Source organism: Aedes albopictus, chromosome 3 (genome assembly GCF_035046485.1).
Source record: "Aedes albopictus strain Foshan chromosome 3, AalbF5, whole genome shotgun sequence".
NCBI lineage: Eukaryota > Metazoa > Arthropoda > Insecta > Diptera > Culicidae > Aedes > Aedes albopictus.
In genome coordinates this window covers 360,525,753-360,543,106 of record NC_085138.1, presented here as the reverse complement: position 1 = coordinate 360,543,106, position 17,354 = coordinate 360,525,753, and the positions used below count along the sequence as shown (strand labels likewise).

At 37.1% G+C, this 17,354-nt stretch overlaps 1 protein-coding gene across 2 annotated transcripts; it reads right to left on the bottom strand.

Moving 5' to 3' along the window:
* Window positions 1-12,971: 12,971 nt before the first annotated feature.
* LOC134291746 (uncharacterized) lies at window positions 12,972-16,280 on the bottom strand. 2 transcript variants are annotated; one of them, XM_062859877.1, is made up of 2 exons: window positions 15,052-16,280; window positions 12,972-14,819 (listed from the first exon to the last, which is right to left on the bottom strand). In XM_062859877.1, exon 2 carries the CDS (start codon window positions 14,069-14,071, stop codon window positions 13,073-13,075), a length of 999 nt encoding a protein of 332 aa, XP_062715861.1. In that variant the 5' UTR covers window positions 14,072-14,819; window positions 15,052-16,280; the 3' UTR covers window positions 12,972-13,072. Both variants share the same exon structure in this region, with proteins under 2 accessions (XP_062715861.1, XP_062715862.1).
* Between the last annotated feature and the right edge of the window lie 1,074 nt (window positions 16,281-17,354).

Sequence of the window (17,354 nt, the reverse complement as noted above, 5' to 3'; positions counted from 1 at the left end):
TTGGTTTGCGACCCCGCTGCGACCCCCTAGCTACTGGGCTAACTTTTCGCGACCAACCAGGGAAAATGTAAACTCAAATACTAAAAAGAAATTTAACTTTTTCATGAAACTGAAAACAAAGCGCAATGTTACTATATTCTTAAACAATGGTATGTACTTTAGTGTTTATGTAACCATCATCATCTAACAAATAAATATTATAAAATAACAACATAATCCATACTTATACTAATATCAATAAAGTCAAACTGTCTCTCATGACCCTTCTTATGAAGGCCGGTGACCTTCCTGGGGGGTCGCGACCCACAGTTTGGGAAACTATGGCCTAAGGGGATCCTTTAATAATTTCTTCGAATATGCCTCCAGACCGGGATTAGTTCAAGGATTGTTTGCGAGATCTTTCCTCGGAGATTCCTCTCCGAAGTTAACAAGGCATTTCTCTTGGAATTCTTTCACATATTGCTTCCGGGTTTCGGTTTATGGAATTTTCTTGAGTGATTACCTCAGGCTGTTTTCCTATAATTCTAGGGTTTCATTCAAGAATCCCTCCCAGGATTCCACCGGAGTTTTTTTTTTCTCAGACAGGCATTCCTCCAATGATATTTAATGGGATAATTCTTCTAGAAAATCCTCCAGAATTCCTCCGGAGATTTCTACACAAATTTCTCCTATTATTCCTCCAAGAATTACTCCGTAGATTATTTCAAAAGATTTCTTCTAATCCTTCAACGAATCTTCCCAGGGTTTCTGATGACATTCCTACTGGGATTCTTCCAGAGATTCGTATCAGCTATCATCCCGATATCTTCGATATTCCTCTCAGAATTCCACCAAAACTCATACCGTCCTTCCCCGAAATTACGTTTGGGATTTCTAAATCGTCCCCTACCCCCGGGGTATTATTACAGGATAAGTTTCGCCAGCAGTTTTTACCCGTACTTCCAAAAACGAGTTACCTAGTTTTAGTACTAAGGGGACAAATTCTACTTTACAACTTCTCTTACCTAACAAGGGCATAAAAAGTAGTTACAAAGATAAGGAAATATACCAAAAATGAGGATTAGAGTTCATACGTTCGCAAGGTATCTAACTAGAATATATCAGTGTTATGGAATTTGAGCCAAAATTCAGCTTCAATGATCTCTCAGAAATTGAGGACCAACATTATAGATTTTTTTGTGATGTTGTTCATAATTATAAATCATGATGATTGCCAGAAATTCTATTAGATAATTTCGTATGTGAAATAGGTACATTGATCGTTAACTGTTAGAGTTTGATTAATATGCTATTATATACTCATTTTTGCTCACGCCAGACCCCTCCCCCTTCCTCCTCTAAAATTTTTGATCATACAAAATTTTGAAATTTGTGTGGATCGTAGACTTTGACCAGTCCTTCCCCTTCCACCTTAGAGCCTACCGAGTTTATGGACAGGCCCTAAGCGCCGAACTAACTAATAAAAACAACAGTATAAATACTAACGAGATAAACAAAACATGTTCTGCTTACCTTATAATAACAGAGCTTCAGCGTTTTGTTTTGCGCCTCCAGCATATCAGCTTCTCATACGCAACCTGACGGAAAACTGCACGCAGTTCTATAGAGCATATCATTTAATTAAAAGGGAACACTGGTTTACACACACCTCTTTTTTGCGATCTCCCATTTCCTCACTCTTCATGAGGATTATTGCACCATTCTTTGATTGTGGATCTCAAGAACATTTTTTTTTGCAATGTTTTACACCTTGTTTCACACACATTGATTGCCTTTGGGGCGATTATTGCATCGAAATTGCACGGTTTGGTGCACTGGATTGCGATCACTTGGCTCACTACACACTTTTCACGGCATTAATTCTTCACGACGATCCTACAGGATAAATGGGATGGGATGCTGGTGACTCACAATCCGTGAGCACTTCCTCCATCGCGACGGATTTGTTGTTCCCGACGACACAGACTCCATTTGTGGGACCATTTCTTAAAAAGAAAACACCGAATCTCCGCCTAGAATTGCAATCTTCTTCACGTTTGATTTACACCTTTATGACGCCACTACGGAATTTCACTTATCTGGCCACTCGACGAGTGCAATACACAGATTTCCGAGGAGCTTCTCCCATCGGATCCCCACCGTTTAAATGGAACTCGACACACAAAACTGGGCCATGGAACTCCTGGGGTACATGGTTAACACATAACATTCACGTTTTTTAGAACACAATCCAACAACTGGGACGTTCGAAAAACACTAGAATTTTGCACAATCTTCGCCCGGGGACATTTAACGCGTAGACATTCGACACATTCGCCGCGGTCTCGTCGTATTCTATGCGGGTATTATTGGGTTTAGTTCACTTGCACCAAACACCACCAACAAGCGAGGTTTACAAATATACCACCAAAACGCGAGAAATAAATCCATCCGTACGTCCAAAGGTGGTAGGGTGGCCAGACTTTAGTTAGGAACAGACATACACTCATTCATCCACTCGCCATCATTTTTATGCCAATATTTTTTGGGAATTTTGTTAGATTAAAACAAACTTATGTTCTCTTACTCCGACGTTTCGATCCGTATTGGAACTTTCTCAAGGATTCGAGTTTTCGATTGTTTTCTTGTTATACAAATGTTTCAATCCCTCAACCATTATTTGGTCTGCTAGATGTTCATTAATTATCAATCGTAAAACAAAAGTTATCTGAACTTATGTTTAACTCCGAGCATTCAACGTTATCCCTCCTTGGCGTCCAAAGTTCTCTTTGTGTTGTTCTACGGAATGTTCCTCAAGACTGCAGCATGCTTCCTTTATGAATTGATGTTGTTTTGCGCCTTTCCAGATCCATCCGATTGACGTGCCGATTGGTTATCAATGTTTTGTTCTAAAAATATATTGAATTGTTACACTCCATATACTTTATGATTACATGACAAAACTCAAGTAAATCTCTCCATCCTTCAGGAAATCCTATGGTCACTCTGCACTACAATCGTGTTTGCTTGCTGCTTCCATTCACAAACACACCCTCCGGATGGCGTACTGTCAGCTTTATTTACACTTTGCGAATGTTTTTCTATCGGTCTTCTTCGTTCGACCTCATTTGGAACAGCGGAGAACTGTCAAAAGTCCAATTGGATTGTCTCGTTTCTTTCAATGGGAAAACTCCAGCGCTGGTTGGTACTCACACAAAGAGAAGCTTCGATTAACCACGGGCAGCATCTGAGTATACACGGCTTGCGTACCCGGTCGCTGGGAATTCGTCAGGGGATTATGGAAGTTGAATGCAAGTTTGTGCACTCTGATTTTAAATTGCCAGGAGAATAAGATAAATTAACACACTTTGGAAAAGCCTATTCTTATAAGAAGACTCTCTTTCATGTAATAATAGTTACTGCTGATGTAAAACTGATTAATGGATGGTTTCAGTCGGTAGGGAACGGTAGACGAAGGGAATTGTGTGGAACTTCGGAGTAGTGACACTGGATAAAATGAGGGGCAGATCACTAGCGCATATTGGATTCAGTCTTGGTGTTAACATATGCAATGGTGCATCTTGTTGCGCATTGGTGCATTAAGATTTAAGAATTCGTGATATATTTCGTTCATTTTGCAACACATTGAAATATCTGAACCATCTGGCTACTGATTTATAACTGTTTTTTTTTTTACATTTTCTGTTGTATATTGATGAACTGTTAGTTGTTAGATTGGGCACTAGGGAAATATGATACATACATATTTCTAGCAATGGCTTCGGGTATTTCTTGCGGTAATTTATCCAAATATTTTACAGCTTTTTTCATATGATTACTTCAGAGCATTCCTATTCGAGGATTGTTCAACGATTTTCATCGGGAATCCGTCCAGTAATTCATTCAAAAAAAAAACAGTATTGGAAAGATTTCCTTCAGGAAATCATTCGGAGATATCTGCAGTAATCCATTTGAGAAAATCACATGGAATTCCCTTCGGTAAACTATTGGAAATCCCTTGGAAATTCCTCCAAAAATACTATCATATATTCCTGGGGTATTATCACGGAGATTCTTCCAGTAGTTCCTTCGGGGATTCATCGGGAATTCTTCCAGGATTTCCTTCGGAGAAATTACTTAGGGAATTTCTCCAGGAATCCCCCCAGGGATTCCTCCAGGATTTTTTCGTATATTCCTTCAGAAAATCCTTCGGGGGTTATTCCATGTATTTATTTGAGGATTCCTCCAGGAATTCCTTCACGGATTTCTCCAGAAATTCCATCGAAGATTCTTTCGGAGATTCATCCAGGAATTTCTTCGAAGATTCCTCCAGGAATTCTTTCGGAGATTCATCCAGGATTTTCTTCGGGAATTCCTCGAGGATTTTCTTCGGAAATTCCTCGAGGAATTTCTTCGAGAATTCCTCCAGGAATTGCCTCGAGAATTCTTCCAGGAATTGCTTCGTGGATTCCTCCAGAAATTCCTTTGGGGGTTCCACGAGGAATTTCTTCGGGAATTCCTCCAGGAATTTCTTCAACGATTCCTCTAGAAATTTCCTCTGGAATTCTTCCAGGAATTTCTTTGGGTATTCATCCAGGAGTTGCTTCGAGAATTCCTCTCGGAATATTCTTCCAAGAATTCCTGCGGGGATTCCGCCAGGAACTTTTTCGGAAATTCCTCCTGGAATTATTTCGGGGATTCTTCCAAGGATTTCTGTGGGAATTACTCCAAGGGATTCTTCGGATATTCCTCCCGGAATTTCTTCTGGAATTCCTCCAGGAATTTCTTAGGGAATGTTCTTTCAGGAATGCATTCGGGGATTTCTCCAGGAATTTATTCGGGAATTCCTTGTTACGTAAAATAGTATGGAACTCTACAAATGCTACATTTTATTTTTCGCTTGGCGCTCAGAACACTACAAATACACAATAAGACACCATCACAAATTAACACTAATAACATAAAACATAAATTTTGATACTATACAGTAGACGTTCGCTCGGAGCAAACGGTTTAACTGCAATGCTTTTTAACTGCAAGTCCGCTAAGTGCGACAATTTTGCAGTTATCGCACCGCTATCTGTCAAAAACATAACGTCAACAGAGTTGCGATGTTTTTTGGATGCACTACAGCTGCATTATGATGTTTTTGAGTGCATTCTGGCTGCGTCCAACAGCAATTGACAACTGTTTGACGGCTGTCAGGCGTTGCAGTTAGCGAATTTTATTCGGTAACTGAAACGTAAACATGTTGCACTTATCGAACTTCTACTGTAGAACACTGAACATAAATTTGCCCTGTTATCCGCATGGATAACAACGGTTTCAGGCCATTTGGCCGAAGGTCATTAGGCCGAATGGTCACTAGGCCGAATGGTCATTGGGTCTTATTTTTTGCCGTTACGTCCCCACTGGGACAATTCCTACTTCTCAACTTCTATGTTCTATGAGTACGTCCACAGTTATTAGCTGAGAGCTTCCGCTGCCAATGACCATGTTGTATGTGTATATCGTACGGCAGGCACGAAGATAAACTATAATCAAAAAACTCAAGGGAATTTTCTTTACGGGAAGTTGCTGAACCGGAAAATTGAACCCAGTGCCCACCCTCAGCATGATTTTTTCCTTCTTTTAAACATACATCGTTCTTTCTAGTATAATTGCCAAAATAGGTTTTGGCACTGAAACTGCTGATATTTAAATCACAAATTTTTCCTTCTTTTATACATAGGCTATTCTTTCTAGTATTTTTGTTAAAATAGTTAAATAGTTTTAAAACTGTTAAAAAAAAAATAAAAACCACAAATCCGTTTCCCGTTTCCTGCTGAATTGCAATTCATCCTTATGACAATTCGGCCTAGTGACCATTCAGCCCAATGGCCTTCGGCCTAATGGCCTTCGATCTAATGACCCTGCGTCGATAACAACTTCCGATGACAGGAGGACGAGGTTTCATGTATTGGATTGGGTTCATCAGTCATCCTGAAATTATATTTCAGTAGGCAGTTTGCCTTTTAGTTTACAGTATTCGTTGCTGTGTTCATAGCTTGGTTTTGTCATGGAAAACTAATCCTAATTGGGCATCGCGAAACGGGTTTCAATGCGAGTCGGCTGCACTCTGATGTACTTGCCAGGGAGCGGTTTGCCTGTCTTGCAGTCATTTGTTGCCAGAAATGACCTAAAAGTATGCAACCATTCCGGTTACTAGGGGCTGTCTTCCTCCTGAGCGATAAAAGAACCCTGTAAATGTTTTTTTTAATTTAGCAAATATTCACAAGTCAAAATCGAACATCCAACAGAGAAATAAAACTGGTAACATCCTCCAGAACTTCTTTGGGAATACCTCCAGGAATTGCATCGGTAAACCCTCCAAGAACTTCTTCTAGAATACCTCCAGGAATTTCATCAGGAATGCCTCCAGGAGTTACTTCGAGAATTCCTCCAGGAATTCTTTCGGGGATTCCTCCTGGAATTCCTTTAAGGGTTCTTCAAGATGATTCCTCCAGAAGCCATCCCTGAGGGAATTTCTTGAGGATTCCCTGAATGAATTCCTTGTAAATTCTCTGAGGAATTTCATAACAAATCTCAGATGAAACTCCTTAAGTAACCGCTGCAAAAGTTTTTAGAGTAATCTCTGAAGGAATTTCTTGAGAATTTTCTGATGTACTTTCATGAAGAATCTTTGAGGAAATTCCTTGAGTAATCCATGCGGAAATTTCTTAAGGATTTTTTGAGGATCCCTGCCAAAGTTTTATGAATAATCCCTAAGGGAATTCTCTACAACTTCTATGAGAAAATTTCTTGAAGATCCATTGAAAGAACTCCTTGAAGATTCTTTGAGGGAATTCCTTGAGCAAATTTCTTGAGGATTCTTTAGGGAAATTTTTTAAATGATCTCTGAGGGATTTTCTTGAGGATTCTGTGTGGGAATGTCTTGGATCATTTTAAGGGAAACTATTAAGGATTCCCTGAAGGAAGTTCTTGAGAATTCTCTGAGACAATTTCTCTGAGGTTTTCGTGGAGGCATATCTGGATTCTTGGGAATTCCCGGAGAAACATTTAAATGAATGCTCAGAAGAACTTCTGGAGAAATTCCTCAAGGACTTTCTTGACGAATTCTCGTCGGAAATTCTGGTGAAACTCCCGGAGGAATTTCTGAACGAATTTCAGGAGAAATTTCTGGACAAATTCCTGAAGAATTTCTGAACAAGTTTCTGGAGCAGTTCCCAGAAGAATTTTTGGATGAATTCCTAGAGGATTTTCTTGAGGAGTTCACGGCAGAATTTATGAAGGAATTCCCAGAGGAAATTTTAAATGGGTTCCAAGAGGAATTCAAGGGCCCATATAGCCGAGGCGGTAAACGCACGGGTATTCAGCATGACCATGCTGAGGGTGACGGGTTCGATTCCCGGTCGGTCCAGGATCTTTTTGTAAAGGATATTTCCTTGACTTCCTTGGGCATAGAGTATCTTCGTGTCTGCCACACGATATACGCATGCAAAATGGTCATTGGCAGAGGAAGCTCTCAGTTAGTAACTGTGGAAGTGCTCATAGAACACTAAGCTGAGAAGCAGGCTTTGTCCCAATGAGGACGTTACGCCAAGAAGAGAGAGAGAGAGACCCGAAAAAACTTCTGGTTCCCTGAGATTTTTCTAGTAGAATTTCTGGAGGAAAACCTAGAAGAATTTCTTGAGGAATTTCCGGAGGCATTTCTGGAGGAATTTCCTTAGGAATTACAAAAGGAGTTCTCCAGGGCATTTTTGGAAGAATTTCCGAAAATTCTCTGAAGAATTTCTGGAAGAATTCCCGAAGGAATTTCTGGAGGAGTTTCTGGAGCGATTCCTAGAGGAATTTCTGGAGGCATTCCTAGGGAAATTTCTGGATGCATTTTCGGAGGAGTTTCTGGAAGAATTTTCATAAAAAAAAAATGGGAGGACTTCGGAAGAATTCACTGAGGAATTGTTGGAGGAATTTGCGCGAAGATTTTCCAGAGGAAATTCTGAAGAAACTCCCAGAAGAACTTCTGGAGGAATTCCTGGAGTAGTTTCTGGAAGATTTCCCGGAAGAATTTCTAAAGGAGTTCCCGTGTGAATTTCTGGAGGTTTTCGCAGTGGAAATCTGGGGAGAACTCGCGAAGAAGTGTCTTGAGGAATTCCCGGAGGAGCTTCTGGAGGAATTCCCGGAGTATATGCTTGATGAATTTCCGAAGGAATTTCTGGACGAGTCCATAAAGAATTATAGAAGAATTCCCAGAGAAATTTCGTGAGGTATTTCTTGTGGGATTTCTTGAAGATTTTCTAGAAGAATTTTTCGAAGACGTTCAGGAGAAATTTCCGATGGAATTGCTTAAGGAATTTCTGGAGAAACTTCTGGTGCACGATGGAAATTCTGGTTGGAATCCCCTAAAATTTTATGAAGGAATTCACTTTCGTTTTTCTTTATGTATTCCCAGTGGAATTTCTGGAGGAAATCCTGAAGCAATTTCCTCAAGATTCCCCGGAGTAATCTGTGGAGAAATTTCCAGATGAATTTAATGAATATTTCTCCTAAGAATACCTGGATAAATTGCTAGTGGAATTTCTCGAGGAATTTCCAGAAGAACTTCTGGAAGAATTCCTGGAGAAGTTTCTGGAAGGATTGCCGATTCAATTTGCGAAAGAATTCCACAGAGGGTTCTGGAGGACCTCGCGGAGGAGTTTCTTCAGGAATTGCCGAAGGACCTTCTGGGGAAATTCCCGGAATAATATCTGGTTTGCCGACGAAATTTCTAGAAAAAAATCCTAAAGTACTTTTTTTTTTCTTTATTAACGTGGCTTTTCGCCCTAGGCGAGTTCGCCACGGACGTCCTAAAGTACTTTCTGGAGGTTTTCTCGTAGGAATTTTCGGAAAAACTCCCTGAAGAATTTCAGGAGGAATTTCCGAAAGAATTTCTGGATAAATTCCCGAATGAGTCTCTGGAAGAATTCCTGAAAAAATATGTGTTGGTATTCACGAAGCAATTCTGGAGGAATTCCTAGAAGAGTTTCTGTAAGAACTGACTGGGAAGTTTCTGAAGTAATTCCCGAAGAGAGAAGTTTCTGGAGGACCTCATGGAGGAGTTTCTTCAGGAATTTACGAAGGACTTCCTGGAGAAATTTCCGGAATAATGTCTGCTTTCCCAACGAAAATTCTAGAAATATTGCCAGAGGACTTTCTGGAGGTGTTTCCTGATGAATTTCTGAAAAAAATAAACTCCCTTGAGAATTTCTGGAGAGACCCACTGAGAAGTTTCGGGAGGGATTCCCAGAGGAATTTCTGGAGAAATTCCCGGAATAATATCTGGATTTGATACCAGAGAAATTTCTGGAGGAATTTCCAAAGAATTCCTAAGGGACTTTCTCGAGGTATTCCCAAAAAAATTTCTGGAGAAATATTTAGATTATTTCCAGTAAGAATTCCAGGATTTTTTTTAAATACCGGATGAATTTCTTGAATAAATTTCGGAAGAATTTCCATATTCTTTCTGGAGGAACTCCGTAAACTTGTTCATGAAGCATGTTTGTTGAATTAACCCATTTATTTGTTGCTCAAAACTTGTAGAAACAATAATTTTTTTGGTATGGGAACGTTGTAAGTGACTATTATCATCGATTTAATTTGAGTTTATGCCATTTGCACTGTGATATCGGGTTAAAAAGATTCAAAGAGTCACTACTTTGCTGAACCGCGCCGTTTCTCACTCTTAGTAATAAATTTGATTGCTCATGCTCCCACTTGCTTCTGGATGTTAGCCAATGAAGACTTATAATTACCACTCTGCGTTGAAAAGTCAAAGCAGAGTAAATTTTGCTTCGTCTGGGGGGAAAACGCTTCATTTTCCAAGCACTTGGGCATAACAGTCTCATCTTTGGTGACTTTTCTATTCATATGGGACAGTTATGCGAGTGCGGGCAGTGAAGTAAGCAGAGCCGTAGCGTGGGGCTGGCCAGCCTCAGAGGCGCGCCTATCAAGCCAAAGCCAAGCCAAACTATTCACTGTATCTAGCAAACGCACAAGGGGAATGATACTACCCGAGCAGAGGAGAATAGCAAATTGATAACTACGAAATCACATAAGGCGCCGTCCACAAATTACGTAACGCTCTAGGGGGAGGGGGGGAGTATGGCCGAGCGTTACGGTCCATACAAAAAATTTTGGGTTTTCATACAAAAAAGCGTTACGGAGGGGGGAGGGGGGGTCTAAAAATCTCGATTTTAGCGTTACGTAATAAATGGATGCTGCCTAACCTGTTTTTATATCTTGTTTTGTTATTATTAAATTATCAAGGCATGGCTTTTCCATAACAAATTATGTTGGACAATCTCATTTTGTTATAATCAAGTTATTGATACACATTCATTTAATTGAGTTTCAATAACATGTTTTGTTGAAGTACAAGTTTTGTTATTGCTGTACTATTGATCAACTTATCAACAAAAGCACAACCGTAACAAGTTTTGAAATCAAAACAACATCATTCGATTCGAGAATTACTTAGTTTACCTTGTTTTCCACAATTAGGGAAAATTCTTGAAGAATCCTTCAGAAAAACTGGTTAGATTCTCAAATAAATTTTCAGAGAAATCTTAAGATGAGCTTCGGGATCATCAAGAAATTCTGAAGAAATGCAGAAATCTGGAAAAATGTCTAGAGAAGTCTTTGAAAATTCGTAAAAAAAATCCGTGGACGAACTCTTGGAGAAATTTCTGGAAGACTTTTCAGAGTTATTTATTGAAAATTTTATGTCGAAATCTATCGACGAATTTCTGTAAGAATTATAATTATAATTGTATTATATAGGACAAATCCTGAAAAAATCTTCAGAGAAGTCCCCTGATAAACATAGAAAGAATTTCTGACGGATTCCTTAGAGAAATCAATGTAGGACCTTTAGGAAAAATCTTGCAGAAACATCTGGTTGAATCATCAGATGAAGTTCAGGAGAAATTCTGGCAAAGTTTATGGATAAATCTTTGTAGAATCCATGAGAAATTTTCGACATAATAAAACGAAATTTTCAGAAAAAAATGTAATAATCTGGGATTTTTTTTAAATCCCAAAAATGTTCTGCAAAACTGTTGAGCATTATAAAACGGCTTCAATTTCAATGCTGATAAAAAAAAAACAAAACGAAAGTCACAAATTGCTGTCGACGACCAATCTTTTTCAAGCATAGTTACGTGTTGATTTCAAAACCGTGCTCCGAAAACAATTACTCAAGTTCAAATATCTTGCGTTGTAGTAAACAAACTTTAAATATCTTAAAATGAGTTAATTACAGTAGACGTTCGGTCGGTGCAAACGGTTTAACTGCAATGCTTTTTAACTGCAAGTCTGGTAAGTGCAACACATTTGCAGTTATCGCACCGTTAAACGCCAAAATGGTGCTCCATGCTAGCCCAAATGAACAATCGGGTCACGTTCACGGTTATTTATTGATTGTCGTTTGACAACTTGTTCACATCTGTCAGTCGGTGCAGTTACCGAATTTTGTTCTCTAATTTCGAATTCGTTTTTGAACCTGGGTTGGAACTGCATCGGCGGAAAATGTGTAAACAAACAAACGTCAAACCAATTTCAGTGCAAGCGGACCTGAGTCGGTTTGGGGTTGCAACTGTGATCTGATCCAGTTCCAACCCAGGTTGGAACTGAAACAAAAACGAAAACGACATAGACATAAGTGAAACGTAAACATGTTGCAGTTATTGAACGTCTACTGTACTGAATATAGAATTTTTCGATCATTTGAAAATATTTCTTACGGCAGAATGATGAAACTCGTGTTATTGGTGGGTTTGTGAGACAAAGTATGACAATTTACTTAATTACGAGTTTGATATCATAACAAAATTTGCTCTCCGATTATTATCAATAACATAGTAATATCAAAATTTTGTTATTAGAATATTCACCGAATTCATTGTTATTAAGTTGTTATTGGAACTAACAAAACATGTTATTTAACCCTCTAATACCAAAATTTTTGATTTTGATCTAAATATCATTTTTCGTCATCTAAAATCGATTTAAACATGTTTTGGAAGATGATTCTTTTTAATTCTCGATTTCGTGAATTTCAGTTTTTGATTTTTCTAATTTTTATTTTTGAACATCCCCTCTCTCTCTCTCTCTCTTCTTGGCGTAACGTCCTCACTGGGACAAAGCCTGCTCCTCAGCTTAGTGTTCCATGAGCACTTCCACAGTTTTTAACTGAGAGCTTCCTCTGTCAATGACCATTTTCCATGTGACGGATTTCGCGCCAACTCGAACAAATGTTGGCAGCACCCTCTCAGATTACAACGAAACTTTCTTGGTGTGTAGACCTTGCCCAGATAAGCCACTTTGCATACTCATTTTTCTATTTTTTTTTCTCGACTGACTTTTGAAAAGGGCTAAACTTTTTTTATGGATTTTTTAAAAATGTTTTTAATCAAAAAATTACTACTCCTACAAAAAAGTGTTGTATGGGTGATTATCACAAAATAAGTCAAATTTTTAGAAAAAAATACTGAAAAAAATCCAAAATGAGCCCTACACTGAAAAAAATTATTTCTAAAAATTCAAAGTTGATTTAAAAAAAAAAACACTATTTTTGATTTTGATGAAATTTTGTCTCAAGACAGGTAATTATGTTCCCTACCAACCGTCCATACATCACAAGATGGGCACTTTTAAGAAAAAAAAGTTTTTCTAACAAAAACTTTTTCTTGTTCGAATGATTTTTTTCAGTGTATTTTGTTATCAACAATAAAACCAGTGAAGGCCATAACAATCCCAAAATCAAATGAAACTCAATTTTCTAGGAGATTTTGTGTTATTTATTCAATCATTTGGAAGGGTTTTCCTATACATAAAAAACTTCAAAATATTACAAATGTATTTTCTTAGGAAATGTAATGTTTGATCGCAATATGTATTGAAGTGCACTTTTAAATATACAATTATTTACAATTATGAATTTTTCAAATATATATATATGTGTCTTAGAGCCAATTTCAAACATGTTCTTTTCTATTTTTTCCGATCATACTAAATATTTTTGGTTCATCTTCTGAATTAGAATACCTGTTTGCCTTTACTTTGTCGCCAGGAATAGGCAAATAACTATGGAATTTCTGAGTGCCTGGTATTGTTTTGGCGTTATTATATATTTCTTCGAGATCTTCTGACATTTTAATACATCAGTGGATACGTAACAGAAATTTAATTTAGTTATATTTTTATCTGTCTGTACAACTGCCCAGTTATATAACTCTCGTGGAGTTGTTATGGAATTTCCATAATCTCGAGCAAGACTTGCTCTCTTTGCCATTCGCTTGAGAGTGCCACCAATAGCATCACATGGACCTTTACCGTGGGACGTTGCAAGAAAATGCCATTCTGCTCTTAATGCATGCTTTGACTGGAACCTACATAGACTAGCAAAGTTCTTCTTATTTTTGTATTGTGATGCTGCCCCATCAGACATAAAATAAATTTTAGAAAAGTTCGTTAATTGTTTCATAAAATCTATCATTTTTGAGATGAACAACTGGACCGCAACTGTATCGTGAGCCATTACTTCCGATATGATAATGAAGCTAACATTTACAAGTTTATTATCTTTCATATAGTAAATTTCAAATGGGTGTATTGTTGCTTGCGAGTTGTTCCAATGATATCCTTGAGCAGCGTTTTGAATTATGAATGAATAGTTTTCAGAGAAATCACAAATCGCAAGAATTTCATCATCCTTTAATGTATCTTTTTTATTTCTGAGAAATGATGATTGTTGTTTATGAATAAAGTCGTGTGTTATAAGTTTGTCAATTTTATCAACAAGATACGGAACAAATTCATCAACAGGTTTAATAATCGTTTCTAAATTACAGCGATCAGTATTCAACAACTGCTGAAATATAATCTCTTCTTTGTCATTTGATTCTAATATCAATGTAAGTTCCTCTTCAATGTGTTCATTACAAGCACACTTTTCACAAGCACGGAAAAAGCAATTATCTGTTCTGGTGGAAATATCGCAAAGCATTTTTTGTATTATTTCATCTTGTGACACAATTCTTATACTGTTGAACATTAAATTTACATTTTCATGAATAGTACATATGCATACATTATGTATACCAGTAGAATCAAGTAAAATACAATGCTTTGGTCGCAACTGTGTAAATACTTCAAACCAATATTCACAGTTTTGTACATATCTACAAAAATCATATAAGCCTCTTTGAGTGACATCATCAAAAGTCGTTTTTGAACTTGTTGTTTTTTTCCATTTCGAACCTCAGAAACAAAATCATTTGTTCCTGGCATTGGCCTGCTGATATCATTATCATCAAAAAATTCTCTTACTATTTGTTTTGTATCGTCATCAATACCATGCCCCTTTCTTTTTTCGGTGGTACAAAGAATACCCTGTTCATAAACAAGATCCTTCACCTGCCTCGCCATATACATTGGTGCGTTAAACTCTCTTGTGATTTTATTTACCGACCAAGACTTAGGAAGTACAGATAGTATTTTAATCTGTTCGCTTCTGTCAGTTGTAGGGTGATTGAACTTATCCTTTAACTGCATAATTATCTCGTCATACGCCTCCACTTTGCCAACATCCGTTGAATCTATTCCGAAGATATTTTTTCGAACTGCTTTCGTAATCTGCAATGATTTGTTTATGCGATATTCCATACTTCTCATGTTTCTAGATGAGATTGGCGATAAACTCAATGTTTCAGCAATGGTATTAAACTTCTCAATATTATGGGGACCCTGTAGTTGATCTGTTGACGGAATTGACTCCAATGATGGAATAGATGGTACCATATCTGTAAGATAAAAGTTAAGGTTAACAATATAATAATGAATGCAGTGGAAAGTTAATGATAGTTATTTATGCAACGAGTTGCAAAAATGATTTTTTTTTTCGCACAAGTAGTACATTTATCCAACGAGGCTTGCCGGGTTGGATAAATACGAAGAATACTGAAAAATGTAGTTTTGCAACGAGCTGCAAAATGAGTTATATAAAAGAAGCTAACACGTTGAAGGCTTACTTACCCAGCTCATGTTCGATTTGTTGACCACTCGTTGACGGTTCTGGTTCTGGAACATCATGATGTTGCTGCCCACTAAATGATGGTTGCATAGTTTCGTCGTTTCCATCCGATCGGCGTTTTTTCGTATTCGGGCTTCTGTTGTGACTTATCAATCCACGACATGACTCACAAATACTCATCGATTCGTCGATTTCATGTGTATATCCCATGGAATGAATTTTATCTATCAATCTTAATGACATGCCCCGTAGATTATGACGGTTGCACTTTGGATTGTTTTTTTTTTGCACTGCACTTGAATTTGTTGAATTTTGATTTATACGATTGATCCATTACTTTTCAGAACTGCCTTTAATAACCAAAGAGAAGTAACACGTTGAATGATACCGATTCATTTTCTTGTTTTGTTCATATTTGCTTTAGGTACAACTCTTGATTTGTTTTTTTTTTCGATTAGGTAGTTCGAATCTAATAAATAGCCTTACCGAATATTAGGTAAGAACATGGGGTAGAAACGTTTGGGTAGAAATTACAGCAGCACGTATGAAATGCGTGTTCTAATTGTATATTGTTTCGTACTTCTAGAGTGCTGCTGCGTGAATATGGGTGCATTCCATTGTCGCATATGACACAATAAGTTTCATTGCATTTTGAGATTACTGATAACCTTCACTGGTTTAGTTTGTTTTTAAAAAAGACACTGAAAAAATAATAATTTGGACATGAAAAAGTTTTTGTTAGAAAAACTTTTTTTCCTTAAAAGTGCCCATCTTGTGATGTATGGACGGTTGGTAGGGAACATAATTACATGTCTTGAGACAAAATTTCATCAAAATAAAAAATGGTGTTTTTTTTAAATCAACTTTGAATTTTTAGAAATGATTTTTTTCAGTGTAGGGCTCATTTTGAATTTTTTTCAGTATTTTTTTCTTAAAATTTGACTTATTTTGTGATAATCACCCATACAACACTTTTTTGTAGGAGTAGTCATTTTTTGATTAAAAACATTTTTAAAAAATCCATAAAAAAGTTTAGCCCTTTTCAAAAGTCAGTCCAGATAAATTTTGAAGAAACTAAGTATGCAAAGTGGCTTATCTAGTCTTGGTGTACATACCCAGAAAGTTTCATTGTAATCTGAGAGGGTGCTGCCAACTCCGAATACGATTTGGGGCGAAATTCGTCATGTGTATATCGTGTGGCAGGTACGAAGATACTCTATGCCCAAGGAAGTCAAGCAAATTTCCTTTAGGAGATCCTGGACCGACCGGGAATCGAACCCATCACCCTCAGCATGGTCATGCTGAATACCCGTGCGTTTACCGCCTCGGCTATATGGGCCTCGGCTATAGCATCCCCATACTTTTATATTTTCCTGGAAGCCAATTTGGGGCACGGATTTTTTGAGATGAAAACATTTTGAGATTTTATGATTATTGTTGAAATATTTTTGTTTTAAATTTTTTTCATAGGAAATTTTATTTTCCGTGTAATTTTAAGAAAAACAATTTTAGAGTGTATTCAATTCCCTTAAACTATTAAACTAAGATAGAATGATTTGGAAAAAAATTAAAATATGCTAATTGTAGTACTAAATAAACAATGACTTCTAAAAGGTGACTAAAACATCCATTTTTCGATGATTTTTAAAAAATGTAAATACATTTTAAAATACACCAAAAACCATTTTGAGATATACAAATCAGTCCTAAATATCAGCCAAAAATATAAAAATTTTGATTTTCCACGAAACAAAGATTACAAAAATGCTCAAACTATACCCCGTCTAAAGGCGGGGTTGGGTATTAGAGGGTTAAATGGTTTTCCAGGAACATTTTTCTGTAATGATATTTGGTATTTTTTTCGTATACAGATATGTTCAGTGCTTCTTTTGAATGTTTACAATAGTTTTTCCTGGGAATTCATACCCTTTTTAAGACATCAATCTATATTTTTTCCCAATTTTATCGAAAGAGATAAAAACAGGAAGTTTTGTGTCGTTTTTGATAATTTACAAATTCCTTTGAAAGTTTTATAAAATCCATCAGCATTCTCACTATGACACGTCTCAAGTTAACTTCCAAATATTTTTCAACAAAATCGCAAAAATAGATTCTCACAAAATCTTGAGTATTGTATTATATTTTTTTTCCTCCCCTGTTGGGGAATTTAAGCCACTGCGTCCAATAGGCTGAACATTTGTGGCATTTGTATTATAATACTTGTTCTTGCCAATGAATATTCATGTGATAATCTATCATAGTTTTATTCATTCTTTTATAATCAATAACTGTTCCAAGCATTCTT

Coding starts and splice junctions, on each gene's coding strand:
- LOC134291746 (XM_062859877.1), bottom strand. CDS start 14,071: ATGTTCAACAGTATAAGAATTGTGTCACAAGATGAAATAATACAAAAA.